The sequence below is a fragment of the Pseudopipra pipra genome, chromosome 1 (genome assembly GCF_036250125.1).
Source record: "Pseudopipra pipra isolate bDixPip1 chromosome 1, bDixPip1.hap1, whole genome shotgun sequence".
NCBI lineage: Eukaryota > Metazoa > Chordata > Aves > Passeriformes > Pipridae > Pseudopipra > Pseudopipra pipra.
The window spans coordinates 106,759,753-106,783,589 of NC_087549.1; the positions used below are offsets into that span (position 1 = coordinate 106,759,753).

Sequence of the window (23,837 nt, forward strand, 5' to 3'; positions counted from 1 at the left end):
GCAGAACTGCAACCTTTTCTCTGTGTCTAACAGTTATCTATGGCTCTCAGTCTGCATCCTCTTAGTAGTTGGACTCTGCCGACTTAATCCCTCTTTCCTTCAAGATTCTGCTTTAGAGGCAACCAAGCTGCAGCAACCAGACTGATTCCTCACTGCTTTGTATGTTTCTAGAGAATAGTACATAGTAATTTAAACCAGTGTCATCTCACAGCAGTGTCATCTCTATACGTACCCTTACACCCTCTTTCCTCAGGAGCATGGTCACATGAGCAGTGAATAATGATACCTATATCTTCCTTTTTCCTTTTGACTTTTTATTTTTGCTCTAGTAAATGTGTGGGAGTCTAAACAGGAATAACATATTTGATAAGTACTGATTTTGTATGTTTCCTTTAGTGAAATCCTGCCTTATGCATGTACATCTTTGGTGTAAAGGTGCTCAAATATTTCAGAGGAATGTCTGTACCAAAAAAAAAAAAAAAAAAAAAAAAAAAAAAAAAAAAACCAAAAGGAAGTAAAAAACATGGCATGAGTCAGATCCCCTACATCAGCTTAATCTTGCCACTGTGGAGCTCTAGAGCAGGTAGGTCTGGGCAGTACAGCAAGTGTGTATTTGTGTATTTATATTTTTTTCTGTCATCAGGAGCATCTGGGATGCTCTTATGATGCTGGCTTCAGCCAGAGTTCAGGAAGAACTGCTGGAATGCCAGCACAGAGGGCTGCTCTATACCACACCCCATCACCTTTGTGTGTGGGACCTGAGAGCGGGAGGGAAGGAGGGCAAACAAGGCATAGAACCTGTGCAGTCAGCATCAGACCACCCAGCAGTGTAATGCTCGGCAGTGACTCCAAGCAATATACAAGTGCCTTTACAGAGTGAAACAATTTCAGCTGGGGGCTGAGAATCAGAACTCATGTTTTATTCATCCAAATTGCTTTTCCCCACTGCAGAAATCTACACTCATCTCTACACTACAGAAGCTGTTCAATTTCCTCTTGTTTAGCACTGTGCTGGAGTGCTCACATTTCCACCGAGTACCTTCACTTAGAGACTGATCAGCAGTAATCACAAGTCCAACTTCTCAGGAGTGAAGCGTGGGAGAGAGTTGTAGGCTCATCTAATTTGATCAGTCTGTTTTGTTATACTGAATAGCTGATCTTCAACAGCCAGCTCCCGTGGAAGGAAATAAAAATACGAGAAATCCAGTTTCTTTTTCTTTTTGCTTTTTTGGTAAAATTTTAGGTTTGAGTCATCTTTCCCAGGCTAATTGTCAAGAAACTGACAGATCCGTTGTGGTTGACAAGTGAGTAATGGCAAGAAAAGAGGGAGTGCAGCAGGTGTCAGTACTAATTTGGTAAAACAACTAAAAAAAATGAGTAAAGGGTGGCATGATAGTCACTTACATAGTCATGACGTTACAAGCTCTTCGTACACAATGTGTGCAGAATTTTACAACACTTAGAACATTAACTATTAACCAACCATTCCACGTTCCATTTCAAAGGTAACCTACAAGTTCACCATAAGATGTTTTTGAGCCTCTTAACAGGAAAGACAGGTTCACAGCACTGCTGGGGGACCAAACAGAATGTAGTTTCATGATTCTCATCTGTCAGATTGCTGGGAACACAGAACAGTCCTTGCAGGGGGCAGACCCCTTGTTCTGGCCATGGCTTGGCTCTTCCAGGCTGGACCGTCAGGGAAAGATACCCCTGCCAGACCTGGAGCATTTTTAATTGTTGTTGCCCTGCCAAGATCTCCATTGCCCACAGCTGCCCTAATTCTCCCAAACTGTGATTCTGATCAATCCCTGCTCATTGTTAAGGGGATGATTTTACAGCAAAGCCCAAATCTTACTTGCTGAGTGGAAGAAATGAGCTTTGCTCCAGGATAATTCCTCTGGCTCTGAAGAGAATACTCTAAGAAGTATTGCTTTTAGAAAGCAAACCCTTGGAAATACATTCTTTTACTTACCTGCCAAATCTGCCCCTCTGAGCTCTGTATTTCCTTGCTTCAATCTCAGTTGTCACTGCCACTGCATTAATAAGCAAGTAGTGTTCTCGTTTTGATCCCTGTAATGGTGTTAGTGACTACAGGCCAAATAATAGGTTCTGCTGGCAGACCCCTAGGACACTCTTTTGCTCTGAAGTAGCTGTACAAATAGCATTGCAGAATTTCATCTTTATTGTCTGCTAAAGAATTTGGTATCTTATATGCTCTGTTTCAAAAACATAAAGATTTTTCCACATCTAAGTATCAGTCCTGAAAATTCACCGGGTATTCAAAGAAAAGCTGATTTTTTTTCCTGGCTTCTGAATAGTTATTAAGAATACAGAGGCTGCAGGGCAACTTCTACTCTGGCTTTCATCTGTATAACCCCCATTGTCTTGTAAACTTGCCTTCACTTTCACACACATTATTTGAGTTGGAGGGGTCTGCAAGGCACCTCAAAGCAGTAGTTGTGTTTCTAGGGGGTGGGGCTGGAAGGGAATCTGGTGTCCTCTCCCAGAGCTACAAGGTAATAAAGCTCATTTCTAACTCAGATCTCAGCAAATCAGCTCCTAACATCTGTACAGATTAACTAAGCAATTATTTTTTTCTTCTCACTTTCCAGGATGAAAGTATTGCTATTAGAAACATATTTGGGTTGGTTTTTTCTGTTTTCTTTAAATGAAGGAGTCATCTCCACCAGCCATATGGAATGGCTCCCGCTCAGCAAAGCATATCTGGTAGGAAGAAGATCCACTCAACCTTTCACAATACAGATCTCAATTCAGCAAGGAAGAGAGCTGACAGGCACCTTTGCAGCAGATTTAAATCAGAAGAAAAACCTCAAGCAACATAAGCAATCTGAGCCAGCCAGCAAAGTCATGCTGACCTTCTGCTGGTAGTACTGCAGACCCAACCGTGACTTCGGGTGCTGCATCCTCAGGAATGACAGCACTGTGGGAAGCCACAGGCTCTTCCCAATGGCTGCCTCTGCTCTGTTGCTGTCTGATGGAGTATTATCACTATGACAACCTACAGGTATAGGATGTGTGAGATAGTGGGAGCTCCAGATGACCCAGATTGCATGTGCATGGCTCAGAGCTGGGCTTCCCTGCCTGGGAGAGGAGCAAGGAACATGTGGATCCACAGGTAACTCTCCCCTGACTCTGTCTTGTCATTTTCTAGCAAGTTTGGGATGTAAGGCAAGGTGAGAGCTTTAGAGACACTGGATATCAAGAATTTTAAATAAACTTCAGTGGGACAAGGAAAGGGAAGATTCATTTTTGTCCTCTGTTTCTAGAGCCCTTCTTCAGGGCTTCTTTTTCTTCAGGAAAAGACTTGTAGAGAATATAACAGTGCCCTTCAACTCTATCTTCTCCAGCCTGTTAAAAGGTAAAATGCTTTAAAACCTCATATAAATTGCCTGTCTCTGTGTCTGTGTGTGTGTGTGTGTGTGTGTATGTGCATGCGTGCATTACTTTCTTTCACTACTATGACAGCACATGCTCCTCCAAAGCTGTTCACAGCATTAGAAATACAACTCCTCCCTCCAGTGCCCCGTGTGTGTGTGTGCGTGGCTTGGGCTTTCTGCTTCAAATCACTCCCTTCCGATTGTGGGGCTGACGGTCACGACTCTGCTCCACACCTCCAGGCTTCCTATGGAGGGGAGGAGTATCGGGGAAAAGCAGGCACTTAACTGACCTACAGAGCCATCGATAACTTACTCCCTCGCAGCAGAATTACATAGGAAAGGGGAGGGAGGAAGGAGGGGGAGGAGGAGGAGAAGGAAAAAAGAGAAAATCCAGAGAATTCTAGTCTTGCAAATATAGTGAAACCAAGCAGTTGGAGTTCATTTGCTCTAGAAAAGCAGAGAAGGAAGGGGACGTTAAATGAAAAACAGCAAGAACAGTCTGTAGCTTTTTTTCCTTATAGTGACAGTGTTTTAGAGGTAAAATGATTCCTCCGAGCAGCACGACTGAAGTCAGCATGGACAGTGTGGAGAAAGAGAATGAAGTGGAGAGCCCAGAGCAACCCCCCTCTCCAGCATCAACTACCAGCCAGGAATCAAAGGTACTCAGAATATGAGATTTTATTTTTTTTTCACTCTTTCTTTGTTTTGAAAAGAGATGTGTTGCTTTGATTTTTATTTGGAGCCTATACCAGCCCTGCCCAGCAGTAGAGGTGCTATGAGCCACCTCTGAGTGCAGTGCCTGCTCTGACACTCCTACTTCTGAATTCTCCCTGTCACCTCAGGAATCTGAACTGGGAAAATACCTGCCTTTTGACATGTTTGGGTTTGGGGACTTTTGCTTGTGTTTCCTCCTCCTTATTACAGTAAGGTCCTGGAGTAATGATGGGGCTCAGGGAGGTGATCACTGCCAATGGATGTTGTTAGCTGTTTTCACACCAAGCATCAGATCACTTAAAGGGTTTGGTTGGAAAAATTGATTTTCTCAAAGGTTAGAGAAGAGATTTTTTTTCTGAGGGCTTGGAGTATTTCACCTGACTTACCTTCTCTGGCAGACCCATCAATGAACTTTCACTGTTTAATGAGGCAGCAGTTGAAACAGTATGTAAGTGACAGTTTTATCACAATGAACCTTATGTACACTTCCCAGAAAAGGATTTTTGTTTTTTTACAGCCTTTTTTTGGTTTAGGAATATCTTAATGTGGTTCAATTTACCTTACTGAAAACCAGCTTTCAGCTCAAATGGCATGGCCTCTGAATTTTTAATCGACTTTTATATTAAAAGTTTTTCTGACTGCCAGTATGTTACTTGGAAGATAGAGAGGTAAAGGGTAAAGTGGTAACCTTACATAATGAAAGTTCTTTACAGCTTACTTGGATGATGTGCTTTTGTTGATCCTCTATTACTAACTTATGATTGATACCATGGTAGCACCTGACAGATCTTTCTGTGAACTTCACAGTGATGCTGTGTGCTGTGTAAACATGTAAAAATAGGGAGGTCGTTGTAACTAACAGCTTACAGGTGGGTAGAGCTTTAGGAGGTACTGTGAGAGCAAAACAGCTGCTTCACAGGAAAGCTTTGTGCTGGCCAGAATATAAAAGCAGTGGCTGACTGCGTCTAACATAGAAAGATTGCTACATTATTCTGTAATTATAGCTAGATTTCTGGAGAGTGCATCAAAATTATCTGTCTGTGTGGGTAGAGTTCTGATGTGGGCTTTGGACTTTTTTTTAAAATATATTTATTTAGATGCTATACTTCAAGGAAAGAGCTGAGGCATTCCCTATGTAATACAACCTCTTTAAAAGAAAAGAGCTCTTCCAGTAGCAATAGCATAGAATATTCACTATACACATTCAGCACTACTGAGACAATGCTGGAGTCTTCCTGGTTAATGGGAAATGAAAATTAAATGGGTAATTGGTTTAACCACAAGCTCCAAAATGATATGGTTGATCCGTGCATAAATCCCACCCCCTGAGACCACTTCTCTGGAATTGCTGAATTGTTATTTGGGCAGTGGGAAGCTCAGCCCCCAGTGAGGTCCCAAAAGTAACTGCAGCCTTCACTGCACTGCCAGCACCAGCTCACCAAGTGTGCTGGGCTGTGCACAGGGCCTGGTGGGCTGTGTGCTCGATATGTTCCCAGCTATGGTCCTCTCTCAGTGCTGGAATGGTTAAGGAGCTCCATGTGCCACTTGATAACAGTGATGCTGGAGGGACTTTCCCACTGCATCACAGAATGCTGTTCCCAAAACAAACTGACCGGCATGGATCCCAACCTGAGGGAAAGTGAAGAGCTGCACTGAGGGTTCCTTCTTGCCATTTGTGCACCTATGTGTTTCCAAGGATGACAACAGGATTAAGGCACATCTGGTCAGAGAACAAATAGGCTACAAAACAGTTTATAAACAAACATTATTATCATTAATTTTTTCAATCTTGTGAGCATTTGAAGTGGTACACTGGAAGAGGCAAAAGCTATGACCATGCAGTTGATGCCATTACTTGTACACAGATATTTTTAGTAAACAAATAATCTGTGTATTCACATTTTAGAGCTGCAGATACGGTCAGATAACATGCTGTATTGTCATTTCAGTAGATGGAGTCAATAGAATCTTCTGATCACTGAGGTAATAAGATTTCTTTCTTTGGTCCTACTAAATAGCAGGATGGAAAAATTCTGTGATTTCATTTTTTATTTTTTTAAGAGAATTTATGTACTTCAAAAACTAGAGCTTGACAGAGGCATAAGTCAGTGCTTTTATTCTGTGGTGTCCCCTGCTGAGGGAGTTATCCTGTCATTCACAGAAAACTAAGCTTTCCTCAGGTGCTCTCTGCTACCTAGGTTAACAAGTTCATGCCTGCTGCATTTATTGCAGAACACTTTGTGCAGTATTTAATTACCTCACAATGACTTGTTTCTGTAGCACAACACTATTATACCTCCAAATATGGGAACAGAAACAACATGGATAATAGCAACCTTCAAAATGCATTTGAAAACACTTCAGCAGAAAAGCAATTTTGAAAAAATAATGTAGAACGATAGCAACAAGCTTGCTTCCAGTCCAGTGTAATCACAGACAACTGTGGCAGATAGTCCCATGTAGTACCAAACTCCCAAAAAGAGTTTTATCTAGCACCCTCTAGACTGTACTCAGAAGATGACAGGAAGGAGATACAGCAAATTCTGACTAACGTGAGTTTGAGACACAGAATTTCTGACTGCTACCAAATTGATGAAATTTGGAAGGATGACTCTCATGTGTTAGTCACATACCTCTGTCACAGGAAAGCAGCTCACTCTTTAACATACACTAAAACCTCCCACCACCTTTTCCTATGGATTAAGAAATAATTGCAGGTGAGCACACCTGGCTGCTGAAAGCTGAAGGACTGTACTCTGCTGCATGTCCTCCTCCTCATGAGCACCGTAACACCTGAATAACTGCTTAGAATGGGGAAATTCAAATATACTTTCAATTCACCAAATTTCCTGGGTCATAAAAGCAAACCGATTCGCATATTCTAAGTATATGTTTACCTTATAGTATAGATATTGCTACATAACCTGATTGAGTCTTTTGGGTTGTGTACCCTCAGGTACTTTACAGATAATACCTCCAGTGTACTGTCTCACTGTTCAAATAGGTGTCTGAAGAGCAGCAGACATGCTGTAACTGAGCCATCCTGCAGCAATATGTATACTGCTACTGTGCTAAAAACCCTACAGCTTGAATAGTTAAGGATGTTCCAAAACTAATATTTAATTTATTAAATTAATTTATTGGCTCTTGAAAACATTTACTTCACACTTAAGTGTGACTTGAGTGGGTACTTAAAGTTTACTAAGAGAATAACTTTAAGGGGTACCATTCAAATACATATAATTGCTAATTTTATTACATTCATATGTTTGTAGTTATGGCTCCCACCTGTTTGGGTCCTTTGCATCTTATTTCCAAGAAAGCAAATTACCAGTTTGCCAGAGACTTTTGTAGATTTACAGCTCAGCAAGGGAGGCAGTCATTAGTTAATAAATCCCAAGGGAAAATTTCTTCATGATGGTAGCAAAGACACACTGAACACTTGTTCAACCACTAACTTAGCAATATAAGCAGAAATCTAGTGGCAGCAATCAGAGGTCATATTTCTGATGTCTCTTATGTAAATATACCTTGGAACTTGGTAAAAAAACCTAAAATTTTTGTCTAAAACTAAATTTGTGTCTAAAACTAAAATTTGTGTCTAAAACTAAAATATGTGTCTAAAGAAGAGTCCTACGCATGACATTATTTCTTTATGTTTTGACAGAGTTGGCACATAACTCTGTTAACTTTACCCTTCTTTTATTTAATTGACATTTCTATATGAAGAGGAAAAAGCCCATCTGTTGGTTTCTTTAGGTGTGAGTCAAGTCTTTATTGCTCCACTGTGAATAGTGGCTGGGGTTATTCATAGCCAATAGAGTATATCTGAAAATTCCCTTACCATTTTTAAGTTTTAGGGGAGGCTTGAGCATCTATTATGTTTGAACTAGGATCAGTAGAGTTTATTAGCACTGCTGATCTTCAAGGTATTAGTGCTCCATGTCAAGTATGTTAAACATTTTTCAGGCTTTCTCACACACCCCAAAAGGGCTGTCAAGTCCTGCCCCTGCCGTTGCAGGCAATCTGTCATGTTAAAAGTTACTTTTTTGTAGACGGTAGTGGATTTCTGTGAAAAGCAAATGTTTTTCCACAGCTCTGCCCATGTCCATCTATTTTATTTTATAAAATCTGACTATAATTGTGATGTACTGCAGTCATGTATCTTTGGAGTGATTCAAAATTTTCCCCTGAACCACAAACTCATGGGCTTGATAAATTGTTTACAGTGAGGTGAGTTAGGTAAGTTGAATAGCTAAAAAATAAAGGAAAAAAGATAAATTGGATTTCCAAATAAATATGGCATCTGGACTATGTATTTCACAAAATAAATGAGTCAGTCTCAGTCTGACACTTTTGTACACTGACTATCTAGTGGCTGATATTCAGGGAAATGCAGACCATTATCTTCAAATTCAGGTATGGCAATTCAGGAGATGTAATATGATTGTTCAAATATGAGCTAACCTGGTATGCAATACATAAAATGGAAGTTGCTAGAGTAGCAAGCTGATAAAAGGATTAAGCATTGAAGTTCAAGATGTAGACTTCATTTATGAATATTCCTCTATCAATCAAGGTCGAACTTATATTCCTGTCCTGCTAGACCAATAGACCAATACTGTTTCCATGAGGCTTCAAAACCAGGTGTTAATATTAGATATTGAACTAATAGTAACACCTTGAAACTCTTTGGATTTTAACAGGATTGTGTGGGATTTAAATCTTGTAGGATTTGTGCTATGCTGCTAAGCAGATATCTTCCCCATTTAAAGAGTTAATACTTTATGAGGCTCCATAGATGGTTACTAATCAATTAATATTTTAAAAGGGCAGGGACTACGGTGTACAGTTAGTGTTTCACCCTCCACACCAGTGATAAATATCCAGTACATAAACTACTGCTGTAGTCTTCAAAGGAATACCAAACAGCTTAAAAACATCCCATGAAAGAGGAAGAAAAAATCAGTTCTCCTTCTTAATCTTACCTCCATGCCCCTGTGCGAAATGGTGAGTACATGCCATGAAGGTAAGACAAAGGGAAAGAAATTAGACTAAGTATTTTTATGCGCTTTGATTAAGAGTTGTAGCAAAATATATAGAGGAAGATTTTATTAAAGCAGGAAAGTAATACCCTACCCTATCAATAATTTCTTCAGCAGACTCATTCTTATGCTTACATTTATTTTGACTTCTCTCCCTTTCTTACTCTTGTTCTGATTAAAACACTCTGGTATTTTTTTCACTTTGATATATATGTCAGATCAGTTCCCAGGCACATCAAGATATCTAAGGCAAAATAGAAATGTGATCAGTTCATTCTCTTCTATCCACACTTTCAATAGCATCAAAATGAAGAAGACATCTATTACCTTTCAGCTACTAAAGATGACTTGACTGAACTCTGGTGTGGCAAAAAAATGCATTTACTAAAAAGTGCAAATTTTCACTGAAGCAAAACAAGTTGTTTTAACGGCTGGAAGAGAGGCCAGTTGTACTATCCCTGTCTCTTATGCTGTATTCTTTTTCATAAAGTAATTCTCTTGAATTCAGGTTTTACCACTACTTTTAAAAACTCTTCCAACATCTGTATGCTCTAATGGTTAAGAGATGCTGTCTACCCTTCACCCTCTTCTAATTCCAGTGGAAGTTTAATTTTTGCTAGCTTGTGTGGAATTGTAATTTCAAAAATGTTACTTTAGCTTAGACATCTCTTTTCCATTCTTGGTACCTGTTTCCATCATGTAAGAATAGACTTTTATGTCTGTTACCAGCATTTTATTTTCTATACCAAATAATCCTGACTGACATAAGATAAACTCTCCGTTCTTCACCTCATTCTAGTAGCAAATCCATGAATCTGTTTTGGTATTGAATAATCCTTCTTGAAAAAGGATGACTGAATTTTTGCATGGTATTCTATCTGAGATCTCATACAGTATCACTATTGCTTTACTAACTTTCCTGGAAACCTTGGTGTTTGTGTCTCCTAGTCAGCCCTTCGTGAGCCAGAGGTCTCCGTTCTATTATTCTATAATTTCCTGTGGATCCAGGATGCATTTGTCTGTCCTCATCTAGAGTGCTTTGAATCAGGTCTCAGGTACACAAGCTTGCATTTCCACGCCTGAACTTCATCACATTTCCCTAAGTCCATCCCTCAAGGTCCAGGCCTCTTCATACGCGGTGATGCCTCCCACAGAATGTTGTTAAAGAAACTTTCTTGCCTGACCATCCAGAAGCTACTCTGGTTGTCACTCTTGTGCCACTTGAGCTGGGGCCAAGGCCCCTTCGCCTCTCTACACACTCACACAGTCAGACCAGGTTTCCTTACTGGCTCAACTTCAGGTTTCCCATAGCAGAGTCTCAGGTGTCTTGATCCTTTAATCACTTTAATCATGGTACAGTAACAAAATAACAGCTTGAGCTGGGTGTCTCCAAGGAGGAACCCCAAAGAAAGGAAACCCTGGGGTTTTATGCCCTCACAGTCTCAGGGTGCAAAAGTCTGAAGTCCTTGTCCTCACCTGGCTGGACCAGAGGACCCTGTGCCCTTTGTTGTGCAAAGCATCTGCAGTTCACAGCCTCTTGCCTGATGTCCCACCACCCAGAGCTCAATATGCAGCTGCACACCAAGCAGTCTGCACTAGATGTATGTCAAGAATGTCGGAGGGAAATGGTCTTATAACATGCACAGTCTTTGCATCATATCCAGTAATAAAAGTAGAGAGCAATATTGACCCTAAGACTAGGTTGGTGTTGTCCTTTGATGAACTCCACCAACGACCAACTCTCAACTTCTCCTTTCAACAGTAACCATTTCCCATAGAACTTTCCATAAAACTTATTTACAACTTTCCCTCTTTTCTATCTTGGCTAATAGATTCCCTTTCAGTAACATATTCAATAATTTTAACAAAATCCAAATAGACACAATCTACCTTTGACCTAAAACATTTTCTGTGTCTAGAAAATTGTTCATGATTACAACTGGTCTAGGGGGATTTAACTTTTTTGGGGTTTGTTTTGCTTTTTTTCAGATTCTCTTGAGGTCAGATCTACACATCTGTGTTTGCTGGGATCACATTTCCTGCTTCTTGACAGAGACCTCTATTTCACTTTGTATCATTTCTGTCTTGACAAAGCTTGTTAAGAAAACTTGTTTCTAGACTTCCAAAGTAAAATTTTATGATAGAGTTTAACTGCTTTCTTTTCTCCCTTTTACCTCAACAGACACATTAATCTGCTTTTTTGATGTAATACCATAAATTTCTGCAACTTCTTTCCTATTATTCCTATTATTTTTCCCCAGGATCATGGTTCTGGGAAGAAAATAAGCTGAAGTATTTGCTGAAGTTCTGAGCCAGTCTTTTATCCCATCCTGACTGTACCACAGCCTTTTTCTTTCCCTACCTTGAATCAATTCATTGACATTTCCTTCAGTGGAAGGATTCATTCAGCTTTTCTTGCAATTAATATCCTTAGACCTATGGATAGTGCTTGAAAGATCCAATTTTATTTGCATACCATTTTTTTTCTTTTTTTTTCTTTCTCTTGTTCCCCTCCTCACCATTCAATGTGGACTCTGCTTATTCCAAATTTCTTTTTTGAAGTAACTATTTTCATGCAGTTTTCCAGGTCTACAAAGGCCAAGGCTGTTGCATAACAAGTGGTCATCTGGGTTCATCAGCACTCAGTACTTGCCGAGAGCCAGCACTTTTTATCAGATGCAGTGGCCTGTTTACACAGCTCTGCTGCTTTCCAGACCACTGCTAAAACATCCATACCTTCATATAGATACTAGTTCAGGTCCTTCTGCGTCACACTCCAAAGCGTAATGTGGTCTAAAATATATCCCTAGTTATCTGAGAGTGCCAAAGGCTTGGAATTTCTTCAAGAGAACGGAGCACATCAAGGGCTATACTTTTGAAATACAAAATATGTCTTGGAGGTTCTTTTTTTCCATGCCCCTTATTTAATTTAAATGAAAGTAAATCATAATCACTTGATAGAAAACTATAATTCTTTGTATGACAAACATTTCTCCTATTGCCTACCCAAGCCACTGCTGGATACTCCCAATGGGTAGAAGATTGCATATTTGATAAATTTATTCTCTTGTTTTCCAGGTAGAGGATTAGTCTTTCAGAGGTGAGCATGAGTTGTGTATTCTTAACACAGTACTCAGTCCTGCACAACTTCCAGTTGCATAGGCAAGTAGTCATTCAATGTTAAATGAGCACTGCCTTTCTCGGGCAAGTGCTGAAGCATAAGCAAATTTTGCATGTTCATTAACAAAGAGGACCATCTGTGAAAATGAGAGGTCTATGTGTGAATGACTGAAATAATTTGATTTTGTTTTCCTTCAGCATATGCCTCTACTTGAGGAAACACCCTTGATTCAGTAGATCAAATGATAAAATAAATGCTTCTTGTCAGGGAATTAAACTCATGGACCCTGGAAAACGTATTTACAGTAGATATCTGAAAAGCAGACTTCTCGTGTCTTTGACATCAGCAGTTAAATATGACATATGGCTTGCATATCTTCTTATTTATTAAAACAAAATTTAGTTTCATGTCTGTAGTCTCACATAAATATGCTAGAGGCTCATGGAATTTTCTCATTAACAGGTCAACATTTCTTAGCTGACTTGTTTTTAAGTGATGAGAGTAGTTTGCTAAGCACTGTCAAATGGAAGCCTTACAGTTTTAGGGGCTGCAGCAGTGTTAAAAATATCACAGCATGAATAATTCCAAGAGAGAGGTATTTCCCAGCCAGAGGAGGCTGTAAGTTCAATATGAAATTGCAGTCCTCTGTGAGGAACAGTGAAAATTTCAATGCTTTTCTTTTCTGTAGACATAATATGCTCCAATTCTGAGTGCCATTTAAAAGCTTGATTAAAATGCCACACATGCAATGTTTTATTAATAAAGATCATTTTAACAGTCTAATGTTCTGAATAGAAAAGGAAAATACAGCTGATCTATAGTAACTGATGATTAGGCTTAATTAAGAAAGGAGCAAAATACTATAAACTGGTATTCACAGAGCTATTAAAATATGCACTTAAAATATTTCTTTTTAGCTTATTCATCAGAATAAGACAAAGAAATGTCTACTTTGGAGGCACACCTCAGGTGAAAGAATGAATTCAACCTGACAGGATGTTATAGCAAATACTGTTGAATATTATCGTAGAGACAGACTTGCATCACCATCATCCTAGTATTTAACTTCTTTTTTTTTTTTTACAAAAGTTGCTTATTCATAGTGAAGGGAGACATCAGCTTTTTTTGGCCAAGGGTCAGTTTCCTGGCATGATGCAAAAAAGTTACTTCCCAAAACACCACTAATATAGGTGTACCATTCATCTTTATTTACCGGTGTTTTCCCTGCCAGTTTAAATGCTGCGGTAGTGATTCTCAAAATCAAAATACCTTGAGATTGAAACGAGAGGCTAAAAGCCTTGACCCAGCCTCAATTGCCTTTGTGCATACCCAGGCTGAGAAATGGTCTTGGACTAGGCACCTCTATCCTCACAAGTAAACAAAACATGCTAGGCAAAATTCAACATGGTAAACTTGTCAGACTGTCCATGACTTTTGCACAGCTAAACTAAGAATCCAGCTGTTAAAATGTTTCAGGTTCATATGGGGTTTTAAAATGCACCTACTCTTAAGTTAACAACCAGTATGAGTCAACCCAAGGATCCAGCATATACAATTTTTGTTGTACATCTTAGTATACTTACTTATATTATTTATAAGATTAGCTCATTTCTCATATACGTTCACACATCCTCTTTTAATTTAAATCATCTAATTAAGGAGTTATTTACAAATAAAATGTGACTTAAATGATCTGCCAGACATTTCTGGTAATGAGCCTTCCAGTGAAATATGTGCTTGTTGAGTGCTTTGTTTTGCTTATTTTTCAGTGTCAAAACATCTGGTTATAAGGAATTGATTGTGTAAACTTTTGTCAGGGAGATTTCCTTGGTTGCAGGTGAAATTTACAATCAAAAGAGGAGAAAAAAATGCATCCTAGATACATATATAGCCCCATTTGTGTTCAGAGAGCAACTGTGAGCAGATAAGTTAGTTGTTCAGACTCCCTATATTATAAAATGGAACACAGACCTAAGCTGTTTTGTCAAACATTTATTTAGAGGAAAAGCCTGCTTTATGTGGTCTAAATTAGCTTCTCTGAGGAGAAATCTCTTTCCACTGACCATAGTAGGCAGCTACAGCTGAGTGTAAAGTTCAAATTTAAGTAAGGTGAACACCACTTTGATTCTGTCAAAGCGAGGTCTTGAACCTTGCCTACAAAGACTGGTCAGCATCTGTCCCCCTGGCTGGCTAGTATGTCTGATTTTCCACTTTTCTGCCCTCAGCTCTCTCAAAGACATTCTGAGAACCTGCAGCTGTTTTTTATGCCAACGTGGAACAAAATCACTCAAACTTTGAAAATTTTTGCTAAGTGGAACTGCTGTTTTCCAGCCGTTCCTATAATGGAAAGTTATGCACCTATGACAAAAAGGGAGTGAAATGTGAGACTATCCAGGCTTCAAAACGTGAAGTGCTGCTATTAACTGCAGCCGCGAGATGAATCGTGTACCTGTTTCATGAAGTATGGGCACATAGGAGTCTTTGGCAGGTTCACAGCAGTCAGATCTGTCTCCTGTAGTTAGTCATAATGACAAATGGACTTCATCCTCCTCACCGTTAAGGATCCAGGCAAACAGTTAACTTTTTTGCTAGCTTACCCACTCGCTCTCTGCCTTTCAGTGTTTTTCTCTTTCTTTCCTCTCTGTTCCTATTCTCACACAAATGCTTTAATCTATGACCAGGCTCTCTGATACAATGAGTCTTTGCAGGAAAAATTCCCAGGTTTCCAAGCTTAGCCAAGTTTAAAGGTTCCTGTTAAGAAAATAGATGGTGGTTCTTCAGTTAGGGGGAGGGACCTTTTATAAACACTGTGTGGATGCTGGTGCTCATGCCATAAGAACACTTGAAAAAAAGCAAACACAACAGTTTGCACTTTCCCTTTCACCTATACCCAAGCCACACCTGCTTTATTAACAAATAAATTACTTAAGTTTCATTTAATTTCCTCATACTATCTGGTTTTAGGTGGTCTGTTCCTTGTATGTGGATGCCTAATTATCTCTTTATGTAACCTTATGGTGTCTTTATATGTATATGCAGAAAACTATATATAAATTTATAACCTAGGCAATGAAGTAATAGAAAACATTCTTTATGGAGAGGAAATGAGGCTGACTTCCTAGTCTTCCAGTCTTGTCCCCTCCTTTCTGAGTAGGTAGCTGAAGGCCAATTCAACTCAGAAGATCAGTTTTCAACTGCACTGCCAGTGGAGGGCTTTTTAGCTCCTGCCTCCCCCCAGCAGCTTAGGCTCTCACAGACTTCCCCAGGCTGCAGTTCTGCGCTTCAACAGCACTGACTTTTTTAGCAGTTCCTGCCTGGCATCCAAGAAAAATGCTCTGGGCATCTTCCTTAGAGATTATCAAAGCTAAAATGAGTGCCAACAGCTGTAATAGACCTGCGTGAATCCTGCTAGAATGTAGACAAATTAAAAGCTTTTTACAAAGGTCAAAAAAAAAAAAAAAAAAAGAGGCAGTCAAACCTTACACCAAAAACCTTAACAGAGTGATTTTCTTCTGAGGAGAATGTAGCTATGACTAGATGCTGGCCATAAGAACTAACCACTCAGTCTGGTAAAAAAAAAATGTCAGTTCTTTTTAAAACAGAAAGCTAGCCTACTTTTTTTCTGGCACTATAGGAAATGCACTGTAATAAATACAATATTCCCACAGTAGCAACAGAGGCAATGTCGTTTGGCCTTTACTACCATCTGCTGAATTCCAGAAAAGAACCTCTCCTTTCCTTAAGTTAACATCTCTCCAGTACAGTCACACTCACAGCCACTGCTTCATGTAAAAAAAAAAAAACCAAAACTGATGGGAGAAAATTGATATATATCTCAGAAGTTAGCATTGTGTTTGCTCTTTAGTACAGCAGTAGACAGTAGCTGTTTCTGCTATAATATTTCACATGTCTTCTAGGCCAGTGCTATTTGGCTGATATCACAACTTGCACCTACTCTGACAGTAGAATAGACTAGACAAAGCGAAGCTCTTCATGGAAATCCCCCCTCTTACACAAGATTCATATTCATATTCTTTAAAGCTCTCTCTGTTCTAATATGACTTTCCTTTCCTCTTCCTTCTATTTCTCTGCTTTCCTGTCTGCCTGAATCCCTCATGCAGCCCCATGCAATATGTTGTTCCTGTTGAAGTCACTGATATTTTTTTCAGATGAGACTTTGCAGTTTTACTGGTTCAAGATCCCTGACTTCCCTACCGAATCAGTAACTCCTTTTAAATCTGTTGGTAACTTATGTCAATGCCTACAGCTCTTTTCTCTCTCAACACCAAAATTATGAAGCTCCATTTATTAGGTGAGCACAACATCATGGCAGCATTATAGGCTTTTTTTTTTCCAAAATCATTATTACTATTATTAGATGTTCATGTGCAGGATTTCATTAGCAACAGTTTAACTTTAGAGAATTCTGAGGAATTTAAAAAAAATTCTTAATATTCAGAAAAAAAATTTAGTTCTTCAGAAAGAGTTATAAATTCTCTACCATACTATTTGTGGTATTCTCTGTGAACTATCTTCTTACACAAAACCAGCTATCTCAGTATCAAACCATATTTTTGCAGTTCAAACAGTTATAATCTTGAAATTTGATAGAGGTAATTTGAGAAGGAAAGTTGTGCAGCTGGTGAGGATAAAAATAAAATGTTTTTGTTTTGCAGGGTTGATCTTGGAACAATAGCTGGCTAAAGATATGTTCAGCAGCTTGGAGGTTTAGGAAAAAATATAAAAGAAATGGATTAACCTGAGGCAAATGGAGTCAAAGATATATGATAGATCTCATGCATAACAGCTCTTATTAGTTAATATCTCCAAATATATGTATTTACACTGTCAACTTCTTGAAGCAATGTTTAGGCCTTCAAGCATCTCCATAAAGTGCCAAGTAACTGTGTGCCATATATATGACAATATCATCATCAAATTAAACAGATTTTTCATGTGGATAGTTGGCCTATCCTTTATGTAGGACATTGAATGACTTTTTGCTGGGCATGACTAACATGTAATAACAAGAAAACTAAAGACAGACTGAGATAGAAACTTTCTGTACCAGTAACAGATTCCGTGGAAACTGTATTACAAGGATGATTTTTCAAAAAATTTTGGAAATACTTTTTGAAAATTAGAAAGCTACTAGAGTAGATGTGTTGAAAAGGATAAATGCATGTCATAAGTTACACTTTGAGAAGAGCTTTAATGGAAAATGTACCAGATCTGGACTGCATCTGGAAATAAACAGACTTTTGTCATGGTGGACAGTAAGATAACTGGATGCACAACAAATAACAAGGGAGATGTTATCAAGGTAGGAAAAAATTTTAATTGGCACGGCATTTGTTATGTATGTGGTAGCTTATAGGACTTTAGAACTGAAAATACGACATGAAGGAAACTCTGTGGATACCCAGAAGATTTAACTAGCCTTGCTCTGCCTGTGCTGTCAGCTCTTCCTCCAGATCAAGGGCTTCACGCCAGAGTGGTGCCAGGGCAGCGATGTGCATCAGAACCATATGGGTCCTGTTAGACTTGTGGTGTTAGACAGGGGTGGCTACATGCCCTGGCCTCCAGAGTAGCTGGCAAGAAGCAGTGTTCACATGACAGGACAGTGTTAGTTTTCAGGAGGGATAAGAGGAAGATGAAAGGCAGCAAATTTGCTACCAGATTGCAAAAATATGCACAAGAAGAGGAAGGGAACCATGAAAAAGAAAAACTGGAAGGGAACCAACAAACACTGCTAGTATTCTGTAAGGCATAAGTTCGTATGCCATCTCCCACTGAGAATTATTTGAAATGGAAACATGGAAACGAGCTGTAAAATTTGGATCTGAATCTCTGTTTGTGGACAGGCAGCAAAAAAGGAAGTGCAGAAACCTGTGGAATCAAGTAAGCCAAAATATCTGTGTGGGGGCTTCTTTTAAGCCAGTAGGCCATACAACACACAAATTCTGGCATTGTGCCCTCATTTTCTCTTTGAAAAACGAAGTAATATCATCTCAAAGCATATTAACTAAACAAGAATTGGACAGAATTAATTCACACAAAGTATGAGTTGAAACAAGTGTCTAGGAAAGACAAAAGAAGCAGGAGCATATGTGTCCACTGGATCTATCTATATTTGGTTGTGGAGGAGCAGAGATTGAAAAAGATGGTTTAAGAAAAGGAGAAGGGAATTAAAAAGTTGAATAAAGTCGGCCATGTAACAGAATATCCAATGTGGCCAGGTGTTTTTTCAAGCTCTGCATTCAGAAAGCCTTTGTTTTTAATGCACAGTGTAAAACATTGACAAAAATTTATTTTGAAAACATACAAACAAAAAAACTCAACGACCCAGGCAAACCCTGAGCTTCACTCTGGAAACATGCTCTCTGGAGTCAGCGGGAGTTAGAAGTAAGCAAAGACTTTAGGATTTGGCCCAATGACAATAACTTTGTTGTAGAGCTGAGCACTTACATGTTTTCATTGCAAAGCATTTTAACAGTGTAAGTTTTGAACCTCAGAAGTAAGAGTGGAAACACTGACAGAATATTAACTATAACAACTCCTGTTAGATCTCAGTCTTCCTTTTTGTTTTAAGATGATACAAATGTGATAATACAGTATGTGGGTTGTGGTGTTCATGTTAATTTGCCCTGAGTTAGTATCAGCCTCCCTGCCAGATGTATTTCCATATTTGCTTCAAGAGACATACTACCATTTAAAGTATTATAAAAGAGCTAAGCTTAAAAAAAAAAATAAAAAGAAGGGGAAAAAAGAAAAAAAAAAAGGAAAGAACAACAAATTGGTAAAATAAATTAGTAGAAACTATTGCTATAGGTAGCCCAGCATTTTTAAGCAGAACATTGTTGTGTTTGGTCTTTTTTAAAGGTCAAGTGTGTCATATTAAGCCATAAGATCAATAGTGGAGATGCACACTTCATAGACGGACAGATATGAGATACGGTCAAGGATGATTAATCTTACATTCACAATCACATTCGTTCCAGATTATTCATGAGAAGGAAAAGAAGCAAAACTCAGGTCCTATTATTATCATTCTTGAAGGCTCTCAGCAGGCATACACCAGTGTAGCTTCTTTCACCTCAGCAGGGCCTCCTGGATTTACGTCACTCTGAACCCTGGCCTTTTAACCTCATAATTTCATCATGCCACTTCCACAACAGCAAAGATTAGTAAATGTCTGAATCAGGAGTTAGCAAAGGGAAATTGGTGTTCCATTCAGAAGCTGATATGGAAAAGAGCTGTTCAAAAAGAGCTGCAAAATGTGGGATTCCCAGAAGTGATCTCAGAGATAACACTCCAAATGCCTTCTACATCAAGAGGCAAGAGATAATAACATCGTGATGGGAACAAAGTATGGACATGACCAGCTGCTTAACAACCAGGTGCCTGAGGTGAACCTCAAAGTACAAAACAAGATGATGTAAACACCTACCTGTCTTGAAATTGAAAGTACAGGCTGATTTAAAAAAAAAAAAATGGAAGGACTGTTCTTAAATATCTCTTGTTTCCTTCATGAGATTTCCTTTTGATTTCAGGAGAAATGACTGGAGGCAGCTCAATTGTCAGATCATGAAAGGGAGACACGAGGCACACAGAGGTCTACACCAGACACATTTCATAACCTGAATTATAAAGGACCTCCTGCAGCTGGTGCCACCCATTTTGGAATAGTTATTTAGTTATTAGTATAATCCTGGATATAGATAGAGGATTTGTGATCTTTCTCTCTGTTCCTGACAAAAGCAGCTCTTTTTTTACTAGGTGAAGCAGGAGAGGAGATGAAAGGGATAAAACATTTCGCAACCCCGATATAAAACAAGCAGCAGGCTTTTGTTACGTCTGAACTGTTCCTTTGTTCAGTTTGTAAAGTGTTTTTATTTATGCACATGTTGGCAAAGAAGGAAGAACTGATGATCTTTCAGCTCAACACAGTGAACCCAGTAGATCTTACTTTGGGACTGTTAATCTGATCTTCATTACTCAGATTATAAACTTTGGAAAGCTACAGTACAGCTTCTCTGAAAGATAATGTGAGTTGTTAGCTTGAAACACTGTAAAATTGAGAAAGATTCTCTGCAGAAGCAGGCCGAACATGAGCCATGGTTAAGTGATATTGCAAGCATTTTCCCCAAAATAAACTTGAATCAAACCTGTTAGGAAGTTTGAAGAAATATTGATAGAGAACAGATCTCTCAGGAAGATGATGTAATACACACTCTTTTCTTTCTAGATTACCCTTTCTAATACAGTGTGATTAAAAGAAATCAAAGGAATACACCAAAATAGGGCTGTTCAAAAACAGAGCAGCAAAAATGCTGTTAGGTACAAAATTTGAGAGTTTATGTGTGGATTTTACTTAGATTTTTGATAAAAAAGCCTTACATTTTTCTGCATTTTCATGCATACAAGTATCATTGCATTTATTTTATGTGTTTTGTCCTTTTTATAAGCTGTTTTAAACTGTTTAAATTACTGTGAGACTTTTGAAGTTACTATGAAAATATAATTTAACAGGGAAGATAATGTGAGCTCTGCAAGTCACAGTTGCAGAATATCTACTAGAGTGTTTACTCTTTTTACGCCTTAGGACTAAGTAAAATGTTCTGAACACAACAGAGACAGAAAAGGAGTTCCCTGAGATTTGATGGCAATTGGCCTAGTTAATAAATTCTGTTTCCTCAAACCTATTACTCCCTAGTTTATCCTGTCACATCTTATGCTGAATTTGCAGGAATATATGAAGGAATTTGGAGCACAAAGAAGAATTTTTCATATTTTCAGGACTTAAAACTTTCAGCACTTTATTTCACATTTCTCTCATATATTTGCTAATTCTGGTTTCTTGCAATATTAGAAGACTACTTACCCTAAAACGTAGGATAAATTCCAACCAACTGCAGGAGCAATTATTGAGAACTAGATGAATTTTTCAGCTTGGTTCAAACCAAACCAGGAAGTCATACAGAATGAACAGGTCTACTAAGCAAACATGCTGTTTGGCTACATGTGCAAGCTGACCTCTTGATAATTTAGAGTTCGGCTAATTAGAGATGCATACACACAGCTGGCAAGGATGTAGTACATCAGGAAAGGGCTGAGGATATGGGATTCACAGTGACACCTGAGCATCCCTTCAAACTTCATGGTTTCAAACCCAGAACCTCTTTCAAGGATTCTTGCTGCTATGGTCTGGCATGTCAATCAGAGAATTTCATTGTAGTTTAGGACTCCATGAGTGAAATAAAAGCATAGAAAGAGCCCTGTCTGAAAAGGGTCATATCCTAAATCAGTTTGAGAATCAGCGAGTGGATTTAAAAAATAACGTAGGACAGGGAGGAGAGGCTGAGGATGATGATCAGGGCAGCAAGAGCCAGCCAGAGTAGTTGTAGGTACTCAATGAATCACTAACAATATTATTGTTAGGTGTTATGAAAAATGTCTCCTCTTTGACAATTTCGATACAATATTAAAGCAGGCAGTTTGATTTGTTTACTTTTTACAATGGTAACAAATATATTTGTTCTAATGCCAGCTATGCAATCTGTTTGAGAAAACACACAAATATAGTACGTAGCAGACTATGCAATAATAAACACTCCGTCTTTGTCTATGGTGGATTAAAAGGATACAGATTCCAAGAAAGCTGGCTAGAGCAGACACAACTACATGGTACGGTCAGATTCTCAGACTGCATAAATCAGCTACAATTGAAGTCAATTTAGCTAATTCAGATTGTACTAGTAGGGTATTTGGACTATTTATTATTTAGAAAGAAGAATGTAGAAAAGGAATCAGCTTTGCTTACAAAATTTATCATGGGTGCTTTGGCAATAAACAATACCAACTCCTTAAGTATTAAAAATATCCTTTCATCTTGGTAATGCTATAAGACATGGTACTTTTCTCATCAGCAGGCAAATATATATATTTTTTATGAAATTGCATACTGCCTTTAGGTATGTTATAATCTTATTTTTCCCCTTTAAAATGCCAAGGCAGCGGATTTTCAGATCAAATCCAGTAAAAAAACCACCCTTGTCTGTCCTCAAAAATCACTTACTTTTGTATCCCTCAGTTTTAAGAAGAAAATCATTAGCCCGTGAATCAGCAGGGCTAGCTGAAGCTTAGCAATGCCGCCTGGCTAGCTTACACCCTGGTAACATCCAATCCTTCAACAAAGCTAGTAAACAACTGAAGTATATTCTGAGAGCTGCTAATACAAATTGAATGTTCCTTGACCCAGAAAATAGACTGTACTCAGTAGAGGAGATACCATTCATCAAGACTTTTGTTCTCTCCCTTATTTGAAAGGCTTTTGGTCTGCATCCATTTTGGTAATAGCCTGGGTACCTGACGTGCTCTCTAGCAAATCTACACAACATCATCTGAGCTTTCTGTGATGAAGTACTTCTTTTATAACAAAGTGAGAGTCAAATAATCTGAAAATTTGCTCTAAAAAACTGCAAGGAAGAAGTGGTTCCTTACAGAAGGTGGATGTTTATCTCATAGCAGAGTGAAATCTGCTGACAGAGCATTTTTAGTCTGCATACTAAACAAAATAGCTATGTTTCGTAAGAACTGCAGGATTCAAACTGGCTTGATGGTTCATTCCAACTCTGTTAATACACTGTATTACTTGTAATGGATCTAACGATATTGTTAACAGTAGTGTAAAGAAAGAGATAGAGAAGAGCAAGCAATATTTTTTGTTTATTGCTAGCACAGTAACAATACAACAGACAGCTGATGTCTGAAAATGAGGGCTTGGTTGTATGGTCAGTCAGTAAAGTTCACTTGATGTGTGGCTCATTTGTTCATTTCTCCTGGAAGATAGTCAACAGTGGAAATGTATAAAAATAATCTCCTCATTGGTCCACGCTGCACAGGAGCCTCTGCTGCTGGCAGGGATGTTAGCAGTTATTGAGAAGGCAACAAGATCAAGCATGCTGGGAAATAAGCTGATGTGGGTAGATCCCACAAGGGTTGCCCTGAATGCCAAAGCTCATGGCCCAAGCAAACATAATAATATAAAGTAAAGCAATATACACTTTGACCTCCTTGTAACCATCATTCACTGAGATAACTAGGGACAGAGTTTCAGGAAGGGGAACGAAGCATTTGTGCATAGGATGTGGTGGGAATGAGGCTTTCTCTGAGTTTTGAATGATGAGAAGGTGTGACAAAGAAGTTGCGTTGAGAAATGGTGAAGGCATAAGGGACACCCATCGTATCATTTTAGTTTGATTTGGGAGTGTGTTTTCAAAGTAAATCTCCCAGTGTTGAGATTGTTGCTACTCACCTCACTGTGGTTCTTATGCTCTCTGCACAGGCTGCATCACTTGGAGGTTTGCTTGTGCTCCAGGTGTGCACAGAATGCATGCCAGTACTGATGGGCTGGGATGGTTCAGAGCAGAGTACTCTGTGTCCTGAAATGAATACAGTGGGCATGCTGGGTCCTCAACACTCCCTATTTCTTTCTCCAGTCTGCTTCTACAGAGCCACACTGACTGTCAATGTAAACAAGCTGGAGAATCAAAG

At 38.8% G+C, this 23,837-nt stretch overlaps 1 protein-coding gene across 1 annotated transcript in view; it reads left to right on the forward strand.

Moving 5' to 3' along the window:
* Nucleotides 1–3,593: 3,593 nt before the first annotated feature.
* STAC (SH3 and cysteine rich domain) overlaps nucleotides 3,594–23,837 on the forward strand; it is a 73,848-nt gene continuing 53,604 nt past the window's right edge. The window contains exon 1 of the mRNA XM_064669774.1: nucleotides 3,594–4,060. Coding sequence (XP_064525844.1) covers nucleotides 3,944–4,060 — 117 coding nt within the window. The 5' untranslated portion in view covers nucleotides 3,594–3,943. The remainder of the gene's footprint in view (nucleotides 4,061–23,837) is intronic.